The sequence below is a fragment of the Gavia stellata genome, chromosome 2, assembly GCF_030936135.1.
Source record: "Gavia stellata isolate bGavSte3 chromosome 2, bGavSte3.hap2, whole genome shotgun sequence".
NCBI lineage: Eukaryota > Metazoa > Chordata > Aves > Gaviiformes > Gaviidae > Gavia > Gavia stellata.
In genome coordinates this window covers 18382389-18408102 of record NC_082595.1, presented here as the reverse complement: position 1 = coordinate 18408102, position 25714 = coordinate 18382389, and the positions used below count along the sequence as shown (strand labels likewise).

At 33.8% G+C, this 25714-nt stretch overlaps 1 protein-coding gene across 1 annotated transcript in view; it reads right to left on the bottom strand.

Annotated features, from left to right (window-relative positions):
* The window catches only part of KIF6 (kinesin family member 6), a 173044-nt gene that overhangs the window by 83249 nt on the left and 64081 nt on the right, over positions 1 to 25714 (bottom strand). The window contains 3 exon segments of the mRNA XM_059835476.1: positions 11976 to 12188; positions 14312 to 14453; positions 15156 to 15261. Of these exon segments, the coding sequence (XP_059691459.1) occupies positions 11976 to 12188; positions 14312 to 14453; positions 15156 to 15261 (461 nt within the window).

Sequence of the window (25714 nt, the reverse complement as noted above, 5' to 3'; positions counted from 1 at the left end):
TACATGTCAGCAATCTTTGATTGCACACAAGTTTACAAGGAATCACTTCAGCTCTTTGTATAACTCTGTGTAATCAGTCCAACTTTCAAATTTGCCTTAACTTACGGAAGTGTTAGACCAGCTCCTACCTGCCTCTAGGAATAAAAAGATTAAAGACTGCTTTCAATGTAGCTCAGTAGATGGTTACAGCAGAACATCTCAGCCATAGATCTGTAAGACCAGCCCTGCAATGAAAATCAGTAAGAGCTTTAACCTGACCTAGAAGCAAAAGCTACCAAACTTACTGCATATCATCATGGAAAACCAAATAGCACCTCAGCTTTAATTGTATAGCTCATTTCCAAGAAATTGTTTACTCTTTTCTTTCACACAAAAGTCAATAATGGTCCAAATTTTCTCAAATTAACCTAAATACTACATAACCCTCTGCTAACATAACGTTATTCTTCTAAAAGTATGCTTCTGAACTCACAACAGTGGCTGAAAATGAGCAAAACAAAGGCACAGTTACTAAATAGATGTTCCAGAGTTAAAACTGTAAGAGACAAAAAGATGATGTATCAGAGATAAGTGAACTGTATAATGTTTGATTTTTTCAGCAAAAGCATCCAAAACTTGAGAGCCCATTCTCACTGAGGCAAAAAGTCATAGCTCCACCAACTTCAGTGGAAAAATTGTACTATAACAGAAGCATGAAATTGGCCTGAAACATTTGTGTGAAACTTATCTTAACCTGTTAAATGTATTGCAAATATCAGGAAAAAGTAAGGGTTTGTGGGATATTTCCAATAATTTCTAAATTGGTTTTATACTGAAATATGCTGAGACCAGTCTCTTAAGACAATATCTGTTTCTGTTAGGAAAAGGATGTGAAAAGGCATTTTTTTAGATTAAATACACAAAAGAAAAGCAAAACAGAACTCTAGACTATTCTATTATTTAGCAGAATTAGCAGTATCTGCACAGAAACATCTAAAGATTAAGCTAATAGGAAGAGCTTCTTGTCTTTTGTGTTACCCATCTGCACACATAATATGCATGTAGTGGCTCTATTAACAGGCACTATAGTCTCTTGGGACTGATGTTCATAACAGTAACAATATGGAAGAAGTTTCACAAATGCATTGCCAAATCTGACAGTCAATATATAAAGAAATTCAATCACCCTTCAAGTATGCAGAAACTTTCAGAAGCATATTTTACCTCTAAAATATCAAAAGTTGAAGAGCTTCAGTCACAAAAAACAAAAACATCTTTAAGGAGTTAGTCTGAAGGATCCAATGGCATTTTTAGACAGCCAAAATATGGCTAATTAATCAGGAAGCCAAAAAGATTTGAAATAGTAGAGAACTTCCAGGGAACACTAGGTTACATTTCAGCAGACTAATCTGGATAAGAGAACAGTAAACCAGCATAAAAATACTGGAAAGTTTCCCCATCTAAACAGACTCAAGAGGAAGGCAGTAGAAACTGCCAAAAGCTTCTTTAACAAGTTTCCAAACATACGTTCCACATCAGAAGAGATTCCCAGCTGAGAAGTGGAAAGACAGACATGATGGTCATCCTAGAAAAGCCAGAAATCTTTTGTAAAACTAAATAAATGTGGAGAAAGAAAAAGCTGTTGATGGTCATATAAGCAGTAAGTAGTTTTACATAACAGCATTTTCGATATATAAGATAATTAAGTTTCAATGTCTCTGAAAAATTAATGAAATTACTGTAATGGTCCACTTCCCACTCTTGTTATATCCTTACAACTTAGAAAATCTGCCCTTGATGTTGCAAATGGAGACATAGCTCCAAAAAGCAAAATCTGGGCTTCATCTCCTAAAAATAACTCTATGTTCATATTTATAAACACTTAGTTAAGATGACAAAAATCCTAACACACAGGGCTTTATCATGAAATACCAATTGCAAGAGCTCACTTAACTTTAAATCTTACAACATGTATTTATATTTCTTCATAGCAAAGAATAGTCATCTGTTGTTGCTTACATAGATGTTTCTACAGAGCCTCAAACTTCTTAACACATTCATTTTTTTCTGTTCACTAATCTCAGTGAGTTCAGTTCAAAGTCCTCACTCAAGCAAAACTCACAGTGGACTCACTGTGAATTCCAACAAAATAAAGCTCTTGGAAGCAGTACAGATAGAAGAATAGTTTGAAAAAGACCCAAACAAACCAAAAAACCAAACCCCAGAAGTTAGTTGAGTCTCCTATAAATTCACAGAGTTAGTCTTCTGGGTATTTGTTGCAATCAATGCACTTTTAAGGAGAGAAATTTTGCTCTAGGAACTACTCAGTTTTAGTTTTTGCTTTTTGTTCATTTCACAACATTAAAAAGGGCAACAAAACTGTTGTCTTTAAGACAGAGATACCAAAATGTATAAAAGCACACAACAAATTCAAAAATTCCCACAATTACAAGCTACAAAACATGTGCCTGAAGATAGACATGCGTTCATATTTATGACATGAATTGGAGCCCTAGCAATAGATGTTTCATCTGGTGACTTGAAATACCAGAAGATAACTTTGTTAAACTTGTCAGAAGTAAAGCCCCATAAAATTGTTCAAAAGCATATGCTGACTGTTAACATTTGCTGAATTTATTTTGAAGGCTTTTTAAAAAATCTTAACCTAAATTTTAAGCAGTGAAGTCTGATACTTTCTGCTTGGTCCTTGAATGTGGCAATAATGAAAAATTTATCATGGCAAATAATCACTCTACATTATAGAAAACATTCAGTGCTTAAGAAATTAGCAAAACAACAAGTCTTATTTTAAATATTTGTTACAAAAGTTTAACAGTAGCAATGAAACATTCACTACACCTTACTAAGAGCTGGTAGAAGCTCAGCTGGAGAGCAAATGGAGTATATACTTTTTCTTGGACCTGTAGCAGAAAATGTAGCACATACTTTCTTTCTGACTAATGAGAAAGGTCAACAGTAGGTCTGAACAACGCCATAAATGCATCAGTGATCTCTTTTGCTGACCAAATAGCAATAAAATGGGTACTTCTGTTTGTTGACAAAAGATCTGTCATGAGCACAGTGCCAAGAGCCTGTCCCCAAATATCCCAAAACACTACTGGACACAGAAAAGACCCCAAGAAACATAAAGGTTTGCTAAGCACTTAATTTTTCTGGAAGGTTGAGACCTGCCTTTTTCTGAACTGAAGGACATAGAAGAGATTCTGATGGAAAACCTCAGTCAATCCTTTCCATTGGGGATCTTTCTGTGGGTTTTCCAACAATAGAAGGAAGCTTTTCCCCCAAATTATTATATAAATACATACAATAGCCAAGATAAATATTTTGAGAAGTCTTAATACAAGATGAAAATATTTAGCTTTCAGAATTGAGCAGTTGGTGTGTTATCATCACTACTTTCCCACTATTCATAATCACCATTTGTTTATAGACACCATCTCTCACCTTTCATTTTAAAGTCAGCTTGTCAGCCATTCAGTTGGAATGCTCTTTTTTGTACATGCTTGCATAGTGCCTAGTAAAAAGGGATCTTAAACCCTGAATGGGATACATAGCAGGTAAGTTCTTTGCCAAACTCCCAAAAAGCCTCCCAACTTCTCAATGAGAGATAAAGGAAATGGCTAAAAATGGTCAAAACATGACCCTAATAAAATCTTCTGTGAGAGCAAAATAATCCCTCTCAAGCCCATCAGCATATACATCTATTTGAAGCTATTACTAAGATTTATCATGTTCTTTGAATGTCACAATATTCACACTGTTTTCTCGTAACCAAACTGTTTATATTTCAGGAGAAAAACAAATCAAGCAGGAGGAAAAAGGGTATCATATATCTCTTACACTGACAGAGTTATGCTACAAGCAAGCAGCAGTCTGAGATCTATTTCAAAATAAGACTTATCTGCACAGAAGAAGTGATATAATATGATAAAAGTAAAATACAACAAAATGTTTATCATGCCAGTGAAATGTATGATGAAGTCTGATTTTTTCTTGTTTTGCCAGGTTCATTCATACTTTGATTTATCCTGAAACTACTAATTTGTAATAATTGACACCATCTCCTGAGAAAGATTATCTGTAATTCTACATTTGAATTTGGACTTCACATACAATATCTCTACTAGATATGAATTATGAATAAAACTAAAGCTGCAGTAGAGACTTTATGAAGAACTAAATTATTGTATTAAAAATAAAATTATTGAAGCATTTGTAAAGCTCAGGTTATTATGCCAATAACTTATTTTCGCATTTTCTGGAATGTTCATGTGATACATAAATTAAATTCATAGCCAGAGAGTTATGACTGTTTCAGATTTATGAAAGATATTATGATGCAATAAATAGCAGTAGCTACTGAGTATGTTAGTGTGTTTTGCTCACTCTTACTCATGTAGTTACAGATTTATAAATTAGAGTGTTCTGTGATTAAGATGGGTATTGAAAAGTAAGTTCTCCTCTTTCATGGTATAACACTTGGACTAAGATAAAAAGTTCTGCTCTGTTCACTCTAAGCTAACTGTCTTATGCAATCTGTAAAAGTTCCTCAGTGATGGGAGCTGCTTGCCAAAACGTCAGCAGCAGGCAACCTTCCACTGCTTCCAGGCAGTCTACCTACCACTCCCTCCTAAAAGAGGTCTTTTGGGATCCAAGAAAAACAAATCTGTCAGCATGTAAACTGGTATAATTTCTAGCTGAAGAATTCAATGCTATGTAACCCAATGTCATCAGTGAAACCTAGGGCATTACTAGGACGCTGCACTTGCGTATTCCTCTGGTCTAATCATCAAGGAGAACACCCTAATACAGACTGTAATATACACCGAAAAAAAGCACAACACAAAACAGAGCAACAATCCACATATCCAATTTCAGTCGTTCTTATTAGGTTTCCCACTGGTATCAAACCTTGTGGTTGACAATATTTACTAATGACATTATTTTGAATATGAGCCTTGATATTTAAACAAGCAGTTAAAGACATATACCTGTTCAGAAAAAACACCGTTTAACATTAAATCGACTCTTACCTCTTAGTATTTATTAGTAGTTGGAAAATATGATAAAATGGTGCCCAAAGACCTACTTGGAAATCAAATCTGGGGTGTGAGGCTTTGTTTCACTTTTTGTTTGTACAGTTATTACCATTAGAGGCTGCCATTTAGAGTTGCAGGCATACAGGTGGGGAAAATATACAATGGCCAGGAAGGTAAATACTACAATATGTCAAGCCTTTAAAGATGTATTATATTCACACAGTTTCTTCTGAAAAAGTATACACATTCAATGCAGCATGGACTAAAAAAAAAATAATCACAGACATGCCTATATAGATATATACAGTTATAGAAGTCACTCATTCACCTTCCAAGTTAGCCTGCCATGGGACAAATTTGGTTCAGGAGTCATTTTACTGCTATAATGAGCTCAAGGTAATTTTCATCAACACAGACTATTACCTTAAGCTCAGCAGTGAAACAGTATGGCTACATTTGTCCTGCTTAAATCAGTGCCTGGATAGGATAGAAATGAAACATGATTAGCTGTATCTTTCCACACAGAAATATCCCTAGATCTTACGTGAAAAAATGTTAAAAATAAGTTTCACCATACAGAGATAGCAGTTCTATGAGACAATACATTTTTTACCATACAGAGAAACAAACTTTGCCAGCATGTTGACAAGGCTGCCTGTACTATTATCATTAGCTTACTTTTCATAAATTTAGCAGCATAAATTATTTTTTCTGATGGACTGAGTAATAGGTGAGTAAATCTGGAGATTTTATGAAGCAAAAGCAGGAGCAAATCTAGCAAATCTAGAATGGAATTATTCTATTTTCTATCACAGAATGGTAAGGATCTGTTTCTGGGCAAACAAATGTTAAAGCTACAGAACTTAACTACAAAATAAATGAAAGGTTCTAAGTTAAATAATTTGTCTTTTAAGAAACTAAATATTAAGTATTCTCTCCCACAACTATTTCACTAAACTAAGTATTTTTTCCTTACTTTCTGCTGATTACCTAGTTTAATTATTTTCAGGATAAGGAAATGAGATAGGAAAATGGAAAACACATTAGAGACATGATTAGAGACATTAGAGACACTAGAAATACTAGTTTATATTGCATTAAAACAGGCTGATTGTAGAGTTGAGATAACAGAATTAAAAAAAAGAAAGCTTGCAAACTAAGTAAACTGTTAAAATAATTAACATATGCATAACCTACATGCTGTACATTGAAAACTTCATAAATGATGTAAGGTATGGAAAGTGTTTAAATGATGAAGAATAGCTTTAATATTACACTAAAGGTTCTCCTTTGGAGTTCTACCCTGTGTCAGGCCCAAAGCTTTTCGCACATCTTTAGCAAATCCTTAATGCCTATAGACAAGACACATATATACAGTTCAGATGGATTTTGAAAGGAATGGATAATGTTATGATTATGATTATTATTTGCAAGTTTGCGATACATGAAAAATAAGGCTCTGTGCTCAAGAGAGTATGATGCCTCACTTCCACTTTTCTTCTATTTGATGAAATGTCAGGACAGAATTCAGTCACGTCATCATCCAAACTTTTTCTGAAATATCAGTTGTTGCCAATGCAAAGTGCAGGAGATAAGGTTCAACAATCCAGTCATTTGAGCTGACATGCTGGTTCCTACCTTACGTTCAAAGAAAACCCATGTGTACATGCACACACAATTGTTCGCAAAAAGAGAGAGAATAGTATCAAAGCTGGGAATTTGCTAATGCTTCTGAGATTCTTATTTAAAGTCTAAAGAATAAGTGGCATTACATAAAAGATGTAATTATACTAGTCCTTTGTTAATAAAATATAGTTAATTTGGCTAATGTATTTCTGAGGTTATCAAAACTTTTGTGTTCTGAGGACATAATTATATTTAGTTAATAATATTACAACACCAAATCAAGCAAATTCTTCCTATAAAATGAGAAGGAGCATGATAAATAGGAAAAGTAGGAGGCAAAGGGATTTCCTCAGTAGCTGAGTAACTTGGAGTGGAAAGAAGCAATATGAAGAGTATTCTACACAGAAACAGGAAGAGGTATAAGAAAGGAATCACCAAACAAATTATCAACCTCTTCTTTGTTTTAGGAGATAAATTAAGAACAAACGCACATAGGCATTGCCATAAGGGAACAGATGCAAGATCAATCTAGCCTAGTATCCTGCATGGTAAGTAAGTGGCAGCATGGCAGTGTTAGACAGTTCTAAAGAATATGAGAAGCACCCACTGTAAAAATCCATTATATAAACTTCTGTAGAATTCATCCTGATTTTTTTAACATTGGACTGGTATAAAACATGAAGAAGGAGTTTTGATATTCTCTCTTTTGATAGTCTTTAATTTTTTTTTTTAAAGCAGTATTTTATGCCTAATTCCTGACTACTCAGTTTTATCAATAGCCTCTTGTGGGGGATCTCATCATGCCTTTTGATAGTCTGATTATGTAAATGACTTCTTAATTCTTTTCCTGAATCACAAGTTTAAAAAACTGCAGAGCTTAAGAAGGGTATTTACTTTGCAGAGCCAGGATAACTAGAACTCTTAAGATTTCAATTTTTAATTTTTTGAGCATTCTCTTCTTAGACGTAGCTCTGGTTCTTTCACATGTGTGCAGCTCATGATATAAAACCCTTGTACATTTATCTGTTCCTTCTAACTTCTCTCCTGCTTATTGTCTATGATAATTCCTTTCCTATTCCTGCATGCAATCTCCTCTGCAATAATTAATAGAGTCACAATCCTACTGAAGTTTTACAGTACTCAAGCAAAACAAAAAAAAAATGTGACAATCGACTGCTAGTTAAATTACTAAGCAATTTTAGAGGGTAATTGGCAACCTTAAATATTTTAAGAAATCTATTCACATTAGGACACTAGGAAAATCTAAGTTTCTGCTTGCCAGCTGTCCTGTTTTAATTTCAAGCTGAAGAGTCTCTCTCCTTTCAGTTAAAAAAATCCTCACAAATTGCATAAAAAACAGTATACAGAAATGTAAGTCATGAATATGTAGAAGTTATACATGATAATCTAGGATGAGGCATGTTCTTCTTTACTAACAAGAACATAAGCACTTGTAGAACCTACTGACACCAGCAAATCTTTTTAATTTGAACAGTTCAGTTGGAAAAAAAAAACCCAACATACAACAAACATCTGTCTACAGTTATTGGAAGTTTAATTACGTGCGTTTTGAAACTAACAATTTGCAAGAATATTGTTATTTATTGTCATAAATAACCAGCTCAGATGATGTAAGGAAAGATAACTGCAATACTTAACAGTTAACCCTTTTCAATTAACCACTATAAAAACTCCCTTACTTACACAATCCATGCTAACTGGTCAATATAATTTGCATTGTTTGAGTTGCTGTTTCTATAAAGATTTAAGCACATACTTAAATCCTGTGGTATTACTTACATGGATAAAGTGAAACATATCCTTAAAATCTTGTAAAAACAGGTTCTAGGAATGCTTTCAGGTAGTTCTGAAAATTTAGTATGCAGAAAAATACATTTTCCAAAATATTAACAGTAAATATTGCTTGTATCTTCATATCTTTTAAAACCCACTCTTCAGGAATCTAATGATTCGGATATTTAATCTCATCTTTTAAGGTGCATGATTCAGTATCTACAACTTTTGGGGTTGACAATATAAGTTTCTGGAATTTCTTTAATAGCCATATTAATTGAAGAGTGCAAGACAATATTAGAAATAGCTATGAGTCCTGACAAGGTCTATGGTAATTGCTTACTCTTGAGAAGAGCATTTCATACTATTGTAGTGGTCCCTACCAAACTTCTTTCCTATTATTTCACAAGCCTTCCCAGTCAGTTGACAATTTCATCACTACAGTAGGCCTGTAAATGTCAAGAACTTATCATTATTCGAAAGCTTTTCAAATCCATACAGAAATTTGAAGGTTAAAAGGAGAACCTTGAGTCAGAATATGTATTTGGTGGATATCAGAGTATTAAAAATTACATTTATGAATAACTTATTTTGCTATGTAAGTTGACCACTATGCTTTTCACCAGATGGTGTTCTTTCAAGACATTTTTCTTCATCCTTAGATAGAACAAATGGGATTAATAAAGTCTGAAGCATACAAATGTGTCCAGGTCTAAGTCCAATAGGAAAGAGAGCTATATCCTAGCAATTAGCAGACAGAGCTAAGGGTTTTTGGCTGCCAAGGAATGTACCAATGTATCTTTGCACTGTCATAACTTTGTAATAAAACAGAAAAACAGTAATAACCCCTTGAGGTTTTATGGTACTTTGCAGCGTAGGATCTCAAAACAGTAATTTGCCTACAAAGAAAGTGGAATGCTTCATATGGATACAGTCCCTTTCTTCATGTGATATTGATCTGTAACTTACAGTTTGAGCATTTTTTTTTTGTCATGGCATAGACTGCTTGTCCTAGTACTGGCTTTCTTTTTACTGACTTTGATTCTCAGAACTTTTCTCTTTTGTTTTCTTGAGCCCTCTGACCTTATTCTAACTATTACTGCATGTTCTTAAATATTTGTTTTATTTTTCCTAAGTTTTGGGTCATTATCCTTTCTGGTATTTTATACATTATTTTAAAATCTCAAGCACAATTTTTTTAAAATCTCAAATGTCATTTTAAAGACTACAGGAAAGCTCTAATACTTCTAAAAAAAATTTAAGTTTCATTAAAATTCTTCTCCTGTAGCAAAACTTTACATCTGATATGATTGTTTAATATGTGTAAGTACACAGTGAGATTTTTTCAACATTTTCTGATGAACTGTCTGCATATGTTTATAAGTGTTATATATTGAATTTTTCTCAAACATGTCCCTTGGTACCACAGAGAATCAAACTGTGAAAACCATACAAGCTGATTTGAAAAATATATAATCTCCACTTTACAAGAACTTTTTAATATAAATGTTAGTTACAATATGAAGATAAATATTGAAGCTTGTTACTTTCATAAATTTAAGAAATAAAACAAAAGAAAGAGTAAAATAAAGTTATTTATATGTTAGGGAGAAAATACTGTCATTTTCAGAGACACAAAGGCACAAAAGAGCCTGGACACTCAGTTATGTTCTTGCAAAGATAATTGGTCTCCTGAGGTTGGGTTTAAGGCATACTGGCAAGGCTGTACGTGTTGTATTATTAATGGTGTTTCTACTCCCTTTTTACGTCTGCCATTTTAAGTGTTCCCTGAGCACAATAACACAAGCATTTTCAGAAATGTTTTAGGGCATTATCATTATAACAGCTATACATTACAGAAGATTTTAAGTCCAAAAGCTGCCAACTTTATTGGACTAGACTTGTAGCAGAATGTCAGGCCATTTTAAAGGAATGCAGACATACAGGGCCACCTAAATTAGTCCAAAACCCCCTTTTATTTATCTGTAGCCCTCAAACAATATGACTGAAAAGTTTAAAAATAAAGTAACTACAAGTGAACTTAAGGGAGGACTTTCGTGTTCACACTTAACATCTCGGTTATTGAGGACTTCATCATTTTCATGTCCACATGAAAAGACACAGAATATCAGAACCTGACCCAAAACTGACTGAAAAGAGGTCTGGAAAGAAGGGAGTAGGTTTCCAGCTACTTTCAGAATGAGAAAATCATATAATGTGCAATCCAATCATATAAAAAAAGTCTCATCTCAAAACATACTACCTTCTCATCCCAGACAGATGTCCATTGAAAACTCATTATCTGAACAGCATGGGAATCAATTACATTTACTTTTACTTATTAATTAACCAAAGATAATACTTCATCACTGTGGCAGATTCCCTGTGCCAACCATCTGTCCCAAATAATTATTTTTTCAATTAACTGTATTTTATATGCTCACCTATTACATTTTACAAAACAAACATCTCAATTAGAACAAAGTATGAAGAACAATACACTGGCTTTACTATAAGAGATAAAAACCTTTTATCAGTTACCAACGGACAAATACTACTCACCTGCTGACAAAGGCATGGCACGTGGTAAAATGGTGTTGAGTGTGTTAGCGATCCTAAATGAATGCATTATTTATGAATTTAGCTCTAACTTGTTTGCAAACTGTGGGAATTAAACCACTTCAGAAGCAATTAAACCACAAATTTTTTAAATACATCAGCATAAGAACGTTTACTTGGTTCACACTTACTAAAGTCTCCAGAAAGGTATCATTTCACTAAAGCTACTTGCATGTACAAAAATGGAGCTTTTTGTCATTTCTGGAACTAAGGTCTCAGTTCACTTAATCACATTAATTTTTTTTAACAATAGAAATAATGACCATGCTTTATTAAAAATGTTACATAAAGCCCAGATATCTAAAGTGTATAATAAATTAAAAAAAATCTTAAAGATAATCACAAAAACTTTTGTGTTTACAATCTGGTATCAGAGCTAGAAGCATAAATAATGAAATTTAATTTTATTTGAATACAAAATTTCTCTCGTAGGCTGGAATATTAATAAAAAAAAGAAAAAATTGTGTTTATTGGTGTTTAAGGATACTGTGCAATTAATAATGCCTGCACAAAAATTCTCTCAGTATCTGCAGTTCTGGTTTAGATTTTTTTTTTGTTAAAAGTCAGTATTTTCAGGGAAAAAATATTATTTCCTAGTATTTTTTAATGAATTATGCCCCAAAAATCCTTTTCTGAGAATTCACTCAAAGATTCAAGGGTCTGCAACTGAATTTATACTGTGGTTTTGTAGGACTGCTCAACAGAGTATTCACATCAGTTTGTAAAAGCCATCAGCACCTTGAGAGGGCTATAAATTTAAATCCCTGCATTTCTGGATACAGAATTAGCACAGTATGGCTGATATTGAACTTTCCTGTTCTGGTATGCATTTGAATGATATGCTGCAAATCATGTTGTAATAATCCAATAACTGCTCACTTAATTAATTACACTAACCTGTTTGTCTGGAAAGAAAAAGTAGTCTGTGAACAGAAGAGCTGAAATCTTTTGCCTCTTTCAGACTAAAACAGCTAAATGGGCTCCTACTTTCTTCCAAATTTACAGAAAGAGGCTGCTCCAAGACTGTAGAACCAGCAGAAGCAGCATTAAGCTGGAAAAGAGCATCTTGTGCTTTCTTTTTTTCTTTTTTTAGCATATTTACCAGAATATCTGTGAGGTAAATTAAGGAAATCATTAAGCACCTCTTTTTTATAAAGCAATAAACATCTTTGTTTATCCCTAAGTCTTCTTTTTTCCAAGTGGAACAATTCACACAATGGAAGCCTATATGTGAATTTGGAGTTGGGCATACTCTTTGTAATTATAGTCATCCACCTTAGTTTTTCCAAACAGCAGATTCATTTTTACTAAACAGCAACAAATTCACATATTGACCAGAGTTGTTGATCCCATTCAATCAACGCCTGATGAAAGCATTTACAGACAAACAGGAATGAAAACTCTAGTCCCTTATTGCCATTGTGTGACACTCCCTTTTTATTTTTTAAATTCTGTAATAAGCAAATTTTCCAAACAAAAGAAAAAACTCCTTAACTTACAGGTAGCCTGGCACGTGCATCACATCTGTAAGCTTTTCACAATAAGAAGGTTTACTAAAATGCAGAACAGGTCTTTAGGAAATTTATTCCAATAACACTATGTATTTACGGGAAGTATATTTGGTATAAATACATTCCGCCTAACAGCTTATAGAGGGCTTACAATGAAATTCCTGTGTGCATTCAGCCAAAAACCACAGGAGTCCCTGTGATATGTTTTTTGATATGCTATTCATTTTATTCCTAATTAATCTTCTAAATGAACAGCAGAAAATCTAAGTAGTCTTTGGGGAATATTATTAACTGGACTAGGTAGTAACAATAAAACACTTTACAATTCAGTTGTTGTGATAGCTCCTAGCTACCGTAGACAAGAAGGACCTCATAGTTTCTTGACTAAACAGCTTCCGTACTTCCCACCACTTCATCCCATTACACGTTATTAATTTTCTAATGATGTACAGTCACTTAGCAGCTGCAGACTCTATAAATCAGTTTTGTGTTCAAAGTCTTAATTTTTATATTCTTCCCATATAACTGTAACATGGATTTACACAAGTCTTTTCCTTGTACTTCTGCAAACAAAGCTGTGTGTATCTATCAAGCACAAGCATATTTGATAGAGATTTTTTGCTTTTTTTCATTATCAATGTCATACTAATGAAATAATGTATTTCAGGAAGAAATGTTTCTGGGAATCCAGATCTTAAAATTGACATGAAAATTTAAGAATTTTTTAAAAGGAACGATAAGTCAGTGTTATAGCTAAATTCATTTGAAAGCGCACCTTGGAAAATGAATACCTTCTCTTCTGTGACAGAGCAGAAATAGAGGAGCTTTCCTGCCACCTCAATTCAGACTGGTAGCATGCTACACCCGATGTAAAATGCCATTCTCGTTTGATATATAAAATTGATCTGGAATTGTTGAGCACAAAGAATGCAACTGAGTTTGCTTTTTACTAATAACTGTGAAAGAATCTCTGTTACCTATAAACTCAAAACCAAAACAAAACTATTTTTTTTCAGTTCTCTGCCATATTGAAATTTTACCCATCAAGTAGCCATCAAGTAGAGACACAGTGATGCTGCGGTCTGCCCACAGTTCTGTCAACCTGCTAAAAATAACTCCCACCCATTGTGCAACAGTGCAGCTACTCACATGTTTCCTGTGCGGCAGTGAAATGGATAAAGCATGTCTGAGTAGTTTAGTATTTTTATATGCAAAAAGCTTTAGCTTTAATTTAAATTTTAAAGTTGCATGTAAAGAGTACAAGTTTTCTATTTATTCTAAAGGCAAATAGCCCAATAGTCCCCAAAAGTAACACTTCATTTGGCTAAAAATAACACTTAACAGGAAATTCTATTCTTTGTAAGGTAATAAATTGGTCTTTATATAGAATCAGAGTTTCCCATTCTAAAAAAAGGTTTAATTTGCTTGAGGAGAGTGTTTTAGGCGTGGCCTGATCCACAGTATTTAGATCTTGGCTGGACCATTCTAAAGCTAAGTAGTGCTTGGATCCAGGTTTTGGTTCGGGTCACAACTGAAATAGAAGCAGGTGCAAAGCAGGTGTCCAGCCACATAAAATTTGGGAACTGAGTAATTGCTTTAACACAGTGGGGTCAGCAGAGAGAATTTCCTTCCATATAGCTAATGCCGATCTCACACACACAAAATCCATTGTAGCCAGATCAGCTCAAACCCAAATATTACTTTTTTCCTCACAAAGGATACTGATTTCATTGTCTCTTTGCTGCAGAAGTTCTTTCAGTTTTTTCAGTTCTTCTTCTCCTGTTTCTTTGTTAGTGTCTTTTTCTTCAGAGATGTGTTGTGAGAGCAGTTTTTTATCAGAAATCTTTGAATGATTCATTAGTTGCTATTAGGAGAAACAAAAAATGCACACTGTTTTAACTTCACCTCCAGCTATGTGTTTATTCTACTCTGAGACTGTCTAGCTATGGTAGAAAAGGTAAGGCCTTTCTAGACACTCGATAAAAAAAATCAGCCACCAGTTGACTGTCAAGTTATATGTGTTGCGTCAAGTATGGGACAGTTGTATTTGTTGATCTTTGCTACCAAGTGTACAATTTACTTCACTCTTTCTATACGTAAATTCCAGCATTCTCTAGTATCACAGAGCTTTCAGTATTAACAATGTAACTAAAGTCTAATTATTTAAAGACAGCAAATTAAGATCAGGAATAGTATACATTATTATATTGGAAAACTATATCCCAAAATACAGAAAGGTATATATTCTATTGCTTTCCCCGGTTAATTTCACTTGTTGTTCCTAGTTTAAATGTATCTATCTGGTTTGCTCAATGATTTAGAAGGGCTTACAACACAATTTACTGCATGCTGAGATCCTTGCTGGGGTTTCCACAAAATGCTGCTGAATTTTTCCAACTAAATTTCAAATTTCTGTCAGTCCTCCATGCACTTCACAGTTCAGTTGTTTTACCCTTTTCTAATGCCTCTCAAGTGTATTGCATTTCTTTTGACACTTTTCAACTGTAAATGTCTTCACTATATTTTCAGTGCCAGCTGCACTTCCATCTATATTTAAAAGAAATACCTTCATATGAATGAAGCAATACTTGATCTTGCGCATGTCAGCACCAACAGCCAGAGTGCTATCAGGATCATTATCTTCGAGAAACGTTTCAACTAACTCATCCAACCTGAAAATACATAGCATTTTTAAGGGAAAAAAAAATCACAAACAAGCAGACAACTCTGTAGAGCAATGTGTCAAATACAATTCAAGATTTACCAAGCTGACTGATAATTAGTAGGCTATTTTCCTTCAAGGTCTATGCAATTGCAAAGTACTTTCGTTCCTGATACTAAAACCTGGATTTGATACTGGAGATTCTACAACTCCATATCTGAACATACTTGCACATGCTAAAGAATAGTTCTAGAACTAAAAGCATTAAGAAGTAATCTTTGCTTTTTCTCATTTATTTTATAACCTTCTGCTTTTCTACCATCTCATAATTGAAAAGATCTAAAGCCTGCCCTCTCAGAAGACTAGATTTTTAGAGGCTTTGGCCATAGGATTTTTAATATATACGATTATTTGTGCAAAAGAAAAATCTACTTCCTTTTCTGTTACGAGATTCAGCAGATGATAGCATAGCTTTCATACATAAAATTACCTCCTCAAATCACCAAGCAAACAACCTATCTTTTGATGCAGATATTTATAGATTTCTCAAAGACCTACTGCTCTTCTTCTAATGAAGATAGTATTTTATTCTCTTGCAATTTGTTCTTATTTAACAAACATCTGACAATATCTTCCTTAGGAAGAAGTAATTCTGATTTCGGTAATTCAGTCTTCATAAGAAAATCTGGCACACAGAAGCATCCTCTTGCTTTGTCAAAACCAAATTAAAATATTCAGACTGGAAACCTACACAGGCATAATATACCATGCCTCTGGGCTGGATGTCCCAGCTATACAGACAGTCACATTTCTTCTTGCATGCTCTCACCAGCTCTCTAGGTCTTGCATTCCAGGATGCATGGCAGATCATCCTCAAGAAAAAGGGCAGAAGATTTCTAAACCAAAACTAGCCCTTAGCCCACTTACTAAGGTATGTTTCTGGAAAATAGCAAGTGCAAGTTCGAATTCCATCAACTGGTTTTAGATTAAAAGCTTCCTGCTTCCTGACAAATACTATTACCATTAACTTAGTAGACAAATGGTGGGCAACAATGACAGCCATATGGCCTGTAAAACATAATTCTATGATTTTAAATGTTTATTTAGGTTATTATCTTCAGAAGATGAACCTAGGTTCTGAACCTGAATGAGCCAAGGTATCTAAAGTACCTGCATCAAGTCCCCAACTGCCAGAGAAGGGCAGGAGTTCAAAACTATCTCTGTGCCTAGTGTTTCTTTTGCACTAGTTTTGTTCAGCTCCTCACTTAATACGCAAGCCTTCTGAATGTCACTTATTAGTAATTTATCCTCTTCAGTTACAAGATTGGGAATCTTGTTGCCATTTGATTATCTGAATCACTTTGCTGTAATCACATACTGAAATTCTAGACATTCTAATATGACAGTAGATAAAGTTGACCCTAAAGTAGGTGGTTGGGATTTTGCCCTGCTTTTGAAGACTTCTCTTACTGAGATTCCTCACATCACTATACTGTAGTAATAATTCCCTGCTGGAGGGTGAAACAATGAGATGCACAAAAACCAACAAAAAAAAATAATCATTATTTTCAGGAGATAAATATCTAAAAATCAGGGCTGTAAGACTGGAATGAAAATTGAAATACGTAACAGATAGGTTTGGTTATTTATCTTCTCCAGAGTTCACCATGGCAAGGTGTTAATTATCAAAACAGGAGAAAAAGGAGAGAAAAGAGGAGAGCAACCTTCAGTTTGTTTCAGATAAACTGCGCTTTCCCACTTCCATTATTTCCATTAAAGAACAAGAGACAAATATGTTGTCTGTACCATTCACCATATGTGCAAAATTCACAACTTCTGAATCTATAGAACACACCCTGAAGTCGATGTGAGCTGTACATGTGGAGGGCTTAAAGAAGAGGATATTTAAAGAGAAGTATTAGTTCCAGAAGCATTGCTGGCATTGACTTGCTTCTCAAATTAAGAGACTACAAAAATTACTGGGTAAAAGAGACCAAAATTTTACTTATTGTGAGATGATTTTTTCTGCATGAAGAGTCTAAAAGAACAGAGGCCAGTAGTACAAGAGGTTATTCATACTCTCTGCAGGCAGACTAAGCACAACGAGCAGGAGAATTTATTCTTCATACGTGGAGGTAGGCATTTGTGTAAGCACTGGGAAAAGAGAGGCATTTATACTATTAATGTGAATGCTATAGTGATTAGACAGACATAGAGAAAGTCAGTATTTGTCACTATCTTAAACACCTTATTGATTTCAGTGAGTAAGAGGAAAAAAGTAAAAAATATTTTTTATAACTAATTGTCTAGAGTGACTATATGAAGTCATCTATAAAAATGCACCTTTAATCTTGAACTAGAAATTAGAAAGGAGATATTTTAACCTTACTAAGGTTACCCGTTTTCCCGGGATTTACCCATACTCCGATTACCACAGATTTAGGCTATGGGAATCAATCAAAAAAATTAAACTAACTTGCACCATTACCATTACCAGAATAACAGTGAAGAAAGTTAAAATACTTCAAGTGAAAGCAAAAGAATATATAATTCTTATAAAATAATGCTCTGTTTTTGAAAATTATTATTATTTGCCAGTCAAGAGTCGAGGTTAATTTGTCAAGTGTAACAAACTAGACAAACTGTAGTTATAGATATGAGCTGCTATTTCCTCTCTCTTACATTACCTTTAATGTGTTTGGCATTCTTGAAAAAACACAACAGCCCAATTCATTTTTTGTGTCCTGAGGACTACATAGAAGCCAAAACAGATTTGAGCACCAGAAGACTGAGTCAAGTCTGAAATAGCAGAATGTAAATCAGAAGTTATAAAACAATTCAGCATCTTTGCCAAGTCTAGGAAACAGCAGAATCTTCGGTGTATTTTTAGGTGCATTTTAAAAATTTCATCTTTATGAATTAGAACAAGAACATAACAACCTAGTCTAAACATTATGGACAAAAACAAAAGAAAAAGAAAAAAAAGAAAAGCAGCAATGAAAATCCCCATGAATACGAGCAAAAAATACCACTGCATCCCTGACATTTTTTTAGGTTTCCATGTGAAAATTACCAGAACCCTTTGTAAAACAAACACACAGTCTGACAACACCCTGCATATTCTGGGAATTCTTCCAGTATATTGAAGTATTACTCAAAGGTAAAAAATAAACTGACAATGGGATACAGATGCAACTGGAAGTTTTCCTTCTTAATGAATAGATCTTAGTTAACTGAACCCTTTTTTTTTATTTTCAAGTGATTTATCAGCTCAAGGATTGTGAAAACAATTGAAACATTCTCCTATGAATTTACATAATGGCAAAATTTGCAGTTTTACAAATGAAAAAATCCAATGCTACTTCCAATTCATTTCCAGAGATGTTCACAGAATAAATCAAGGCAACAATAAAGAATCATGGGAGGAGGGAAAAAAAAGACAGAGAATAAGAGATAAAAAAGAATTCTGACTGTTCGTTTCCTTTTTTCTAACACATATTAGACAAGGTAGATCTCCTTGCTAGGTGACTTGGAAACAAAGGACAATATAATTCTACAAGATTAATATACTTTTCCTTCTCATATTCCTGACTCAAACAGTTTATTATATTTACCTCTATAAATATCCATACAAATAAAATTAAATATATGGAATATATGAAATCTAGAGCACAGAATTATATAAAATAGGGCTGTAAAAGATTTAAGAAGTTCATATAGAGCATATACAGTTACAACTCCAACACATTCTTTCTAGTCAAAACATCATGTACAGGCTGTAGTCATGCTCCTATTAAAAGAGGCAGAGCAAGAAAACCTTTTTTGTAAGTAAAGGAAAGCCAAAATGGCTTTCGGTTTTCATTCAGTTACCTTCAAGAGATGGATAATACCTCTCTCCTTAGCAGTAATAATATCTTCTGAGATAGTCACCTAGTTTCTGATCCTTAGTTCTCTACCAGAGGAATGCATAATAAACAATTTTCATCCAACGGAAGCCTGTTGCAAGAATCAAACCAGAAAAACACATAAAACGGACCAGAACTGCACAAAGTTGGGCCTAGATGTTCAAAAGGAACAAGAAAACCATAAAGAACAAGAAATCCAGAGAACTCCCTAGCAAATCTTGTTTTAGTTGCCTACTCAGAGGCATGCATATGTGGCAGAGCAAAGGTAATATGAAATCATGAGGTAAAATAACAATGTCCTTTTTCTTAAGGACTTTTTTCACCTCAGTTGTAGTAGAATAACTAAAAAAGCATAGGAAACAAATTATTTTTGGTCAGTAGTTGTGGCTCAGCCCTGAGACCGTATACCCAGATCTCTCTTAGATAGTCATTACATTCTATTTCCTGGAAAAGTTGCTAACTATAGTTTCTTTTCAAAAAGGCCTGAGCAATCAATCCTTACATTTACTGATGACCAGCTTCTGCTATTATGCCAAAGATAATGGTTAATATTTGTATGCCCTCTCAAAACAGAAATTAGGAAATAAAGCTACCCAAAGAAGGCAGTTTTGAAAATGGACTTGCAAAAGGAATGAGCATGCTTGACACAGAATAAATAACATATTTGAAAATTTTCTAAGTTTGTGACTGAGTTCTTCTTTCCCAAAACATCCAAGGCTGAATGTTAATTTCTCCACTACACCCATTGGCAAAAGTCAACAGGAAAATAGTTCAGAAAAATCAAAGACATTCATGTATGTAGGTTCTACGACATGGCTGAGTGTGCCAAGGTATCTCATAAACTAGAGGGGAGAAAAAAGCCCAACACAGTTTTGTCAAAGCTTAAAATGAAAAACAGATAGGATCAAGCAGAAAAAAATAAATCCATCAAGAAACATACAAAAAAACGCATCCAGAGTATTTACGAACACTGTTGCATGCAGTAGGAGATTTTTTTTTTCTTTCTTGACTTTATTTATGAAGACTAGCACTACAGCAGTGCTGGACTTCATTGTTCTTATATGAAAGGTGGACTGCAGAAGAAATAAGTTCCTGTTTTGGTATTCTATTTCTTTATTATCAACTTACAAAATGAGCTTATTAGAAGCCCTTTGGAAGGTATCCATCAGTAGCAAAAAGAATAATCCCCCAACTAAAATTAAAGATAATCTACCCAAAGACCCAGTAATGAAATAACAACAAAAAGCCTAGTAACAGATACCTCTCACTCACTGGAGCAGAAATCTGAATAAAGAGATGGTCTCTATACTATCGTCTGAAGATCAACACCAAAAATTCTATTTCACACTGGAGAGACCTTTATAAAAATACTTAGCCCCCAGTCTTCTCACCGCTCAGCTTAGAAAGTCAAAGTGCACTCAGCTTGATGGGAAAAAGCAATGATGGAAATTTTAATTAACTTAAATTCAATGGAAACCTAATTAGCTAGAAACACAGAACTGAAAACTACTGAATTGCTTACAAGCCACGCTTAATTGCTTCAGTGGAAATACGCAGAATGTTATCTTTATTTCAGAATTTGATACTCTTCTAATGTAAGATGATCAATTTAAGTTATTTAAATTTGAGATGTTTTTGTTATACTGGTAAGTTACATCAGAAAAGGCTACAATAATCTGAAATAGAAGTACCTAGCCACAAGATACTTGCACTGAAAGTATTAAACTAATATAAAAACACCCTAAAAGCATATTTTAGAAATGCTAAAATTTCTATTTCTGTGTAGAAACAAATATTAAACTAATAGTCTTTTATTTGTTGTTGTTAATAACTTTAGCAAGCCAGCTGCTGCATTCTTCATTAGTTTTAGTTTACTAAGGCTCTCAAAAATGTTTCCATTCAGAATTTGTGCTAATCAAATCTGGAGCATGGATAATCATAGCTAATTAGGAAAAAGCTAATAGGAAATAGCTAGTAGGAAAAAACTATTTAAAATCAGTGTCAGAAGAAGATGTCTCTTCTAACTTCTGGAGATCCAAAATGGTTCCCTTTTCTTCCTTTTCTCTGGTATGTTGTTAGGTAAAGGAAGTTATAGACCATTAAATACTTATTATTTAATGTTATTACAGTAGATTAAGCCTACAAAGGGGATTTTTCATATGTCTCCATTCTTTCTTTTAGGACTGCAAGGTTCTGCCCTAAGAACAGCAGGCCTAACTTACACTAATAAGAGCAAGGGTGTGCTGAAGCCTATTGCCAGAACCCTGCTGTATCAGGAAGAATAGTTTTTCCAACAGAAAATCCCCAAAGGAGGAAGAACATGAACGTATCAAACAAAGACCCATTTTCTGTGAATAACAGCATTAAACAAAGAATGGGATTTTCTTTCTCAGTGCTCATCAGAAAAAAAACAAAAACAGAAAACACGAGTAAAAAAATTCCACACACACAAAAAAATCATTTTCTAAGTCAATGCCAAGGGAACAGTATCGCTTCATTTATGGGATTAATTTAAAACTCATTTTGATAGTGGTCTTATACATGTTAACATAGTACAAACAGAAAGGTATTACAGTGCTGATCCAGGTGAGTTTGATACCAGACTCTGAATGAAAACACAAGCTGTGTCAAGCACAAGTCTGTTCTCATGCTGATGCTGGGAAGAAAACTCACAGAAAAAGTGTCAGAAACAGTTGGGATGGAAACGTGTTAAAATAACAGTGCTTTCTGATTAGTGACTGTGAATCAGTCACGAATTCTTGGTCTAGTATTTCCTTAGTTATAGTTTTTTGCAAATAGCGTAAACACACACTGTACTGCAGCTCACAGACAGCTTTTACATTATCAACTTTATTTCTTTTCTGTTACTTTCCACACTTCAGGAATTCTTTTTTAATGAAGCCTGCTTACCATTTAGACCACACATAAATCACAAAGTTTTCTATCCACATTACTTTAGATTTCATGCAATTTTTCTGATAGCCTGACTCCAGAATGACTAGATGAGCACTGTGCTACTTCAGTTTTACCCATTCATTAAACAATAGACTTACATCTTTTTAAAAAAAATCCACTTCTGAATCAGTCATATGTTTGCATGAACCAGAATGCAAATTACACAGCTGAAATGCATCAGAAAAGCACTCCTAGCCAACTGAGAGTATGTTTTTAAAGTTTAGAGCTCTCAATAGCATGCAGGATGCATGGTCTCAAAACACAGATTTGGAAGGACTCATTTTGACCTTGCTTTATGTGCTATGATTCATTTCTGGGAGAGCTTGCCTTTTAACCCATGATCACTGACACTGTATACTATGCATCATAATTAAGTTTGCTTAAAGACCAACTAATTTTGTGTGTCAACTGTGAACTCTGTGACAAGCAAAATGGAAATCCAAATTTATGAAAAATAGGCTGCAAACAAAGAAGCTACTGAAACACTTGAGGTAATCAGAGAGGTTGCTTCAATTAAAGAAATTTGCTTACCTAGACTTGCAATAGCTTTCCTATTGGTAACATACTCCATATAACTTTTTTCCTTGCTATATTCAATTTGAAAATTATCTTTAATAATGATGTCTATGTTATTAAAAAAAGTAACTCCACATCTCCACATATTTTATGAATCTATTTATCTAAAAATGCACGATAGTTGAAGCAGAATTGCCATCATATTTAATAAGAGCTAACCACATAAGTCAGCTTCAAGTGTGCATCAGTATGGGACGACCATGGAGATTCTAAGCAGCAAATTTTGTCAATAATGCTATGGAATACAGGAGACAAAAGGGAAGGTATTTCCAGGCATTGTTGCTAATGGCATGACAAAGGAGATAAAAGTACACACAACGCATCTGAGCTTGCCCTGAGAAAAGCTGTAATACATTACTGATAGGTAGTGGACATGACAGCAATTACCTAACACATAATTGACATATATAGAGGATAATGCCGTATTCTGTATCCAGAAATAACTGCTTAACTTCTCATTTAACAAAAGTGGGTTAAGTCCTGGATGAAATAATAATAATAAAGGTAACTAAATAGTGGAACTGGCTACCTAATCCTTTGCACAATTCCCTCAGTAGATATTTGTAAGAAGAGTTTTATTAACATAACCCTGGAATAGGCTGCATTGATTTGGTGCAGTCTTAGAGCAGGGAAATAAGAGCAATAAGTCCTTGAGTGTCTTCTGTTTCAACAGTCCGGAAGATTTTTACACTCTTTTTCACTTTAAATATCTATACAGTGCTCTAACAACTGAAAAAAATCTATTACAGGGCAATAAAGACAAAGATCCCCTTTCTGCTACTGATTACAATGGAATGAAGAAGTCTAAACATAATACACTTCATACTGAAGTGTTTACATGCGTATGCACAAGGAAGTTGAGCAATAATAAAGTTGCATACTACAAATTCGCTGTGAGGTTCAGTTTCATGCCGTAAACTGACAATGTATTCTAAGGCGGTCTGTAAATAATGGTATTGAATTATACTAGTAACTGTTTTAAGAAACAAAATTATGGGTGAAACTAAATTAATTGCTGCAAGTGGCAGAATGTCTGTGTTTTTAATTTTCTTTTTTTTAGGAAATCTTCTGAAACTAAAGGCTAGGTTCTGAGGCACCACTTGTTTCTCAGGAGTCTCTCAATGGCATAGTCAGTCAGACAGATGGAAACTGAACTGACACTTCTGTCAGACATTCCTCCACCTAGCCACTACAAAATAACTGTGAGGGGAAAACAAAAAAAGAAAAAAAACCCAAACAAAATATTCTTGATGAGGTAAAGTGAAACAGAAGTAGGTCTGCATGAACTTTGATAAAATATGAAAATCTTTATTTTATTGCAGCCCTTCTCCCACATTATGTATTTTAAAAAAACCCAAACAACTTTGGGGGTAGTTTTCTAGTATTGTCAATTTCTTGTTTTCATAGTAGATTATTCAAAGACAAAAAATAATCCAGAAATGATCAGACTGTTTCATATAGCCAGGCAATAGAAAATTGAATGAGAATAAGGAAATGTAAATCCTAATACTGATGTTTGAAATCCATGGACATTTCACTTCCTTTGTTTGTACCTCAATTTGTGCACCCATGAAATAGGCAATTATACCAAGTTATCTAAAAGATTCACAGCATATTAGATTATGTGAACCATGTAGATACTCTGGAAATCATGTACAAGTCTGGAATTTTTAATCCAATGACTTTATACATATTTATTTGGACTGATCCTGCAAGACGCTAACTTAAATTCCTTAAAAGCCTCAGATAATGAGTTGGAAAACCTCAGAAATATCATTGGAAATCAGCTGAAAGCAAAGTACTATGAACCTAAATTATTCTTGAAAACAAATGTTTCAGATTTTCAAAATTTCACTGCTGCTGTAATTCAAAGCTCTTAAAGATAATTTTGGAGCTTTCTAATATATATTTAAGTTTGGAAAACTTCTGGCCTTTGAGTCGGTATAATGAAGTGTGTCGTATGATACTTCCACAAGCAAATATGATGACCTTTAAACTGTCAAGTATCTCTTAAGCCTGCATAGATAGCTATTCTCTTAAATGGTGAAAATAAAGCACGTGAGTAAGATTTGAATAATGTTATCAATACAGTAATGTTCCTGAAGAGGAAGTCATGATATCTCACAAAACAAAACAAAAAACAACCCAAAACCAAAGAGCCACGGGCATAATAAAAATTTTAAGTTCTCATATTTAGAAATGTAAAAAAATTTTAAGTTCTCATATTTAGAAATGTAAAAAGAACAGATGAAAATAGAGAACACAGCAATATGGCCAATGATTTACATGTATGGAGTTAAACTGTTTTTCATAAATATTGAATATTGGCTAGTATTTATTGATCCAATATGAACATGTTTGTTAGACCAAACGGTCTTTCCTAACTTTCTATTCCTAATTATCTAATATTTTCAGCAGGGGCCAGGTGCTTATAAAATAACTGATAATAGAGCTAAAGCACACTCTTCCCTATTGATAATGAGTAGAAACAAATAGATTTTTGACTACCATGTGCATTTTGTTAATACTATAGGCAACAATTAGGATTTATATGCTGCCTCTTTAAATAGCCAATACGGTGACATCTAAAAAGATTACCTAAATTCAAACTGGCATGAAACAGCACTTTATAATAACAAACCAAAAGCACATACATAAAGAAATGCTACTCACTGCCAGCTAATATTTGTGGCCATAACAGTAGTCATATTCTAATCATTAGGGTACATCTAAAAGTAGCAAGAGAAAACTAAGCTTCAGTTTATCAACATTTGAAAAATTTAAATAACTCTAAGGAAAAGGTAGCAAGAACTTGAAATAAAAAGAAAGAACATAAAAACTACTCAAGGAAGTCAAAAGAACTCATCGAGATGAACACTAAGACATTCCTACAGTACAGAAGAGAGAGGTAGTTTTGAAAAAATTGTGTAAAGTGTCACTTACAGATTATTAATTATATGTAAAAGCTCAGAAGAAAAAGGTTTTCAAAAAGTATTTAAAGTGCCAAAAGATGCAAACAGGTATTTA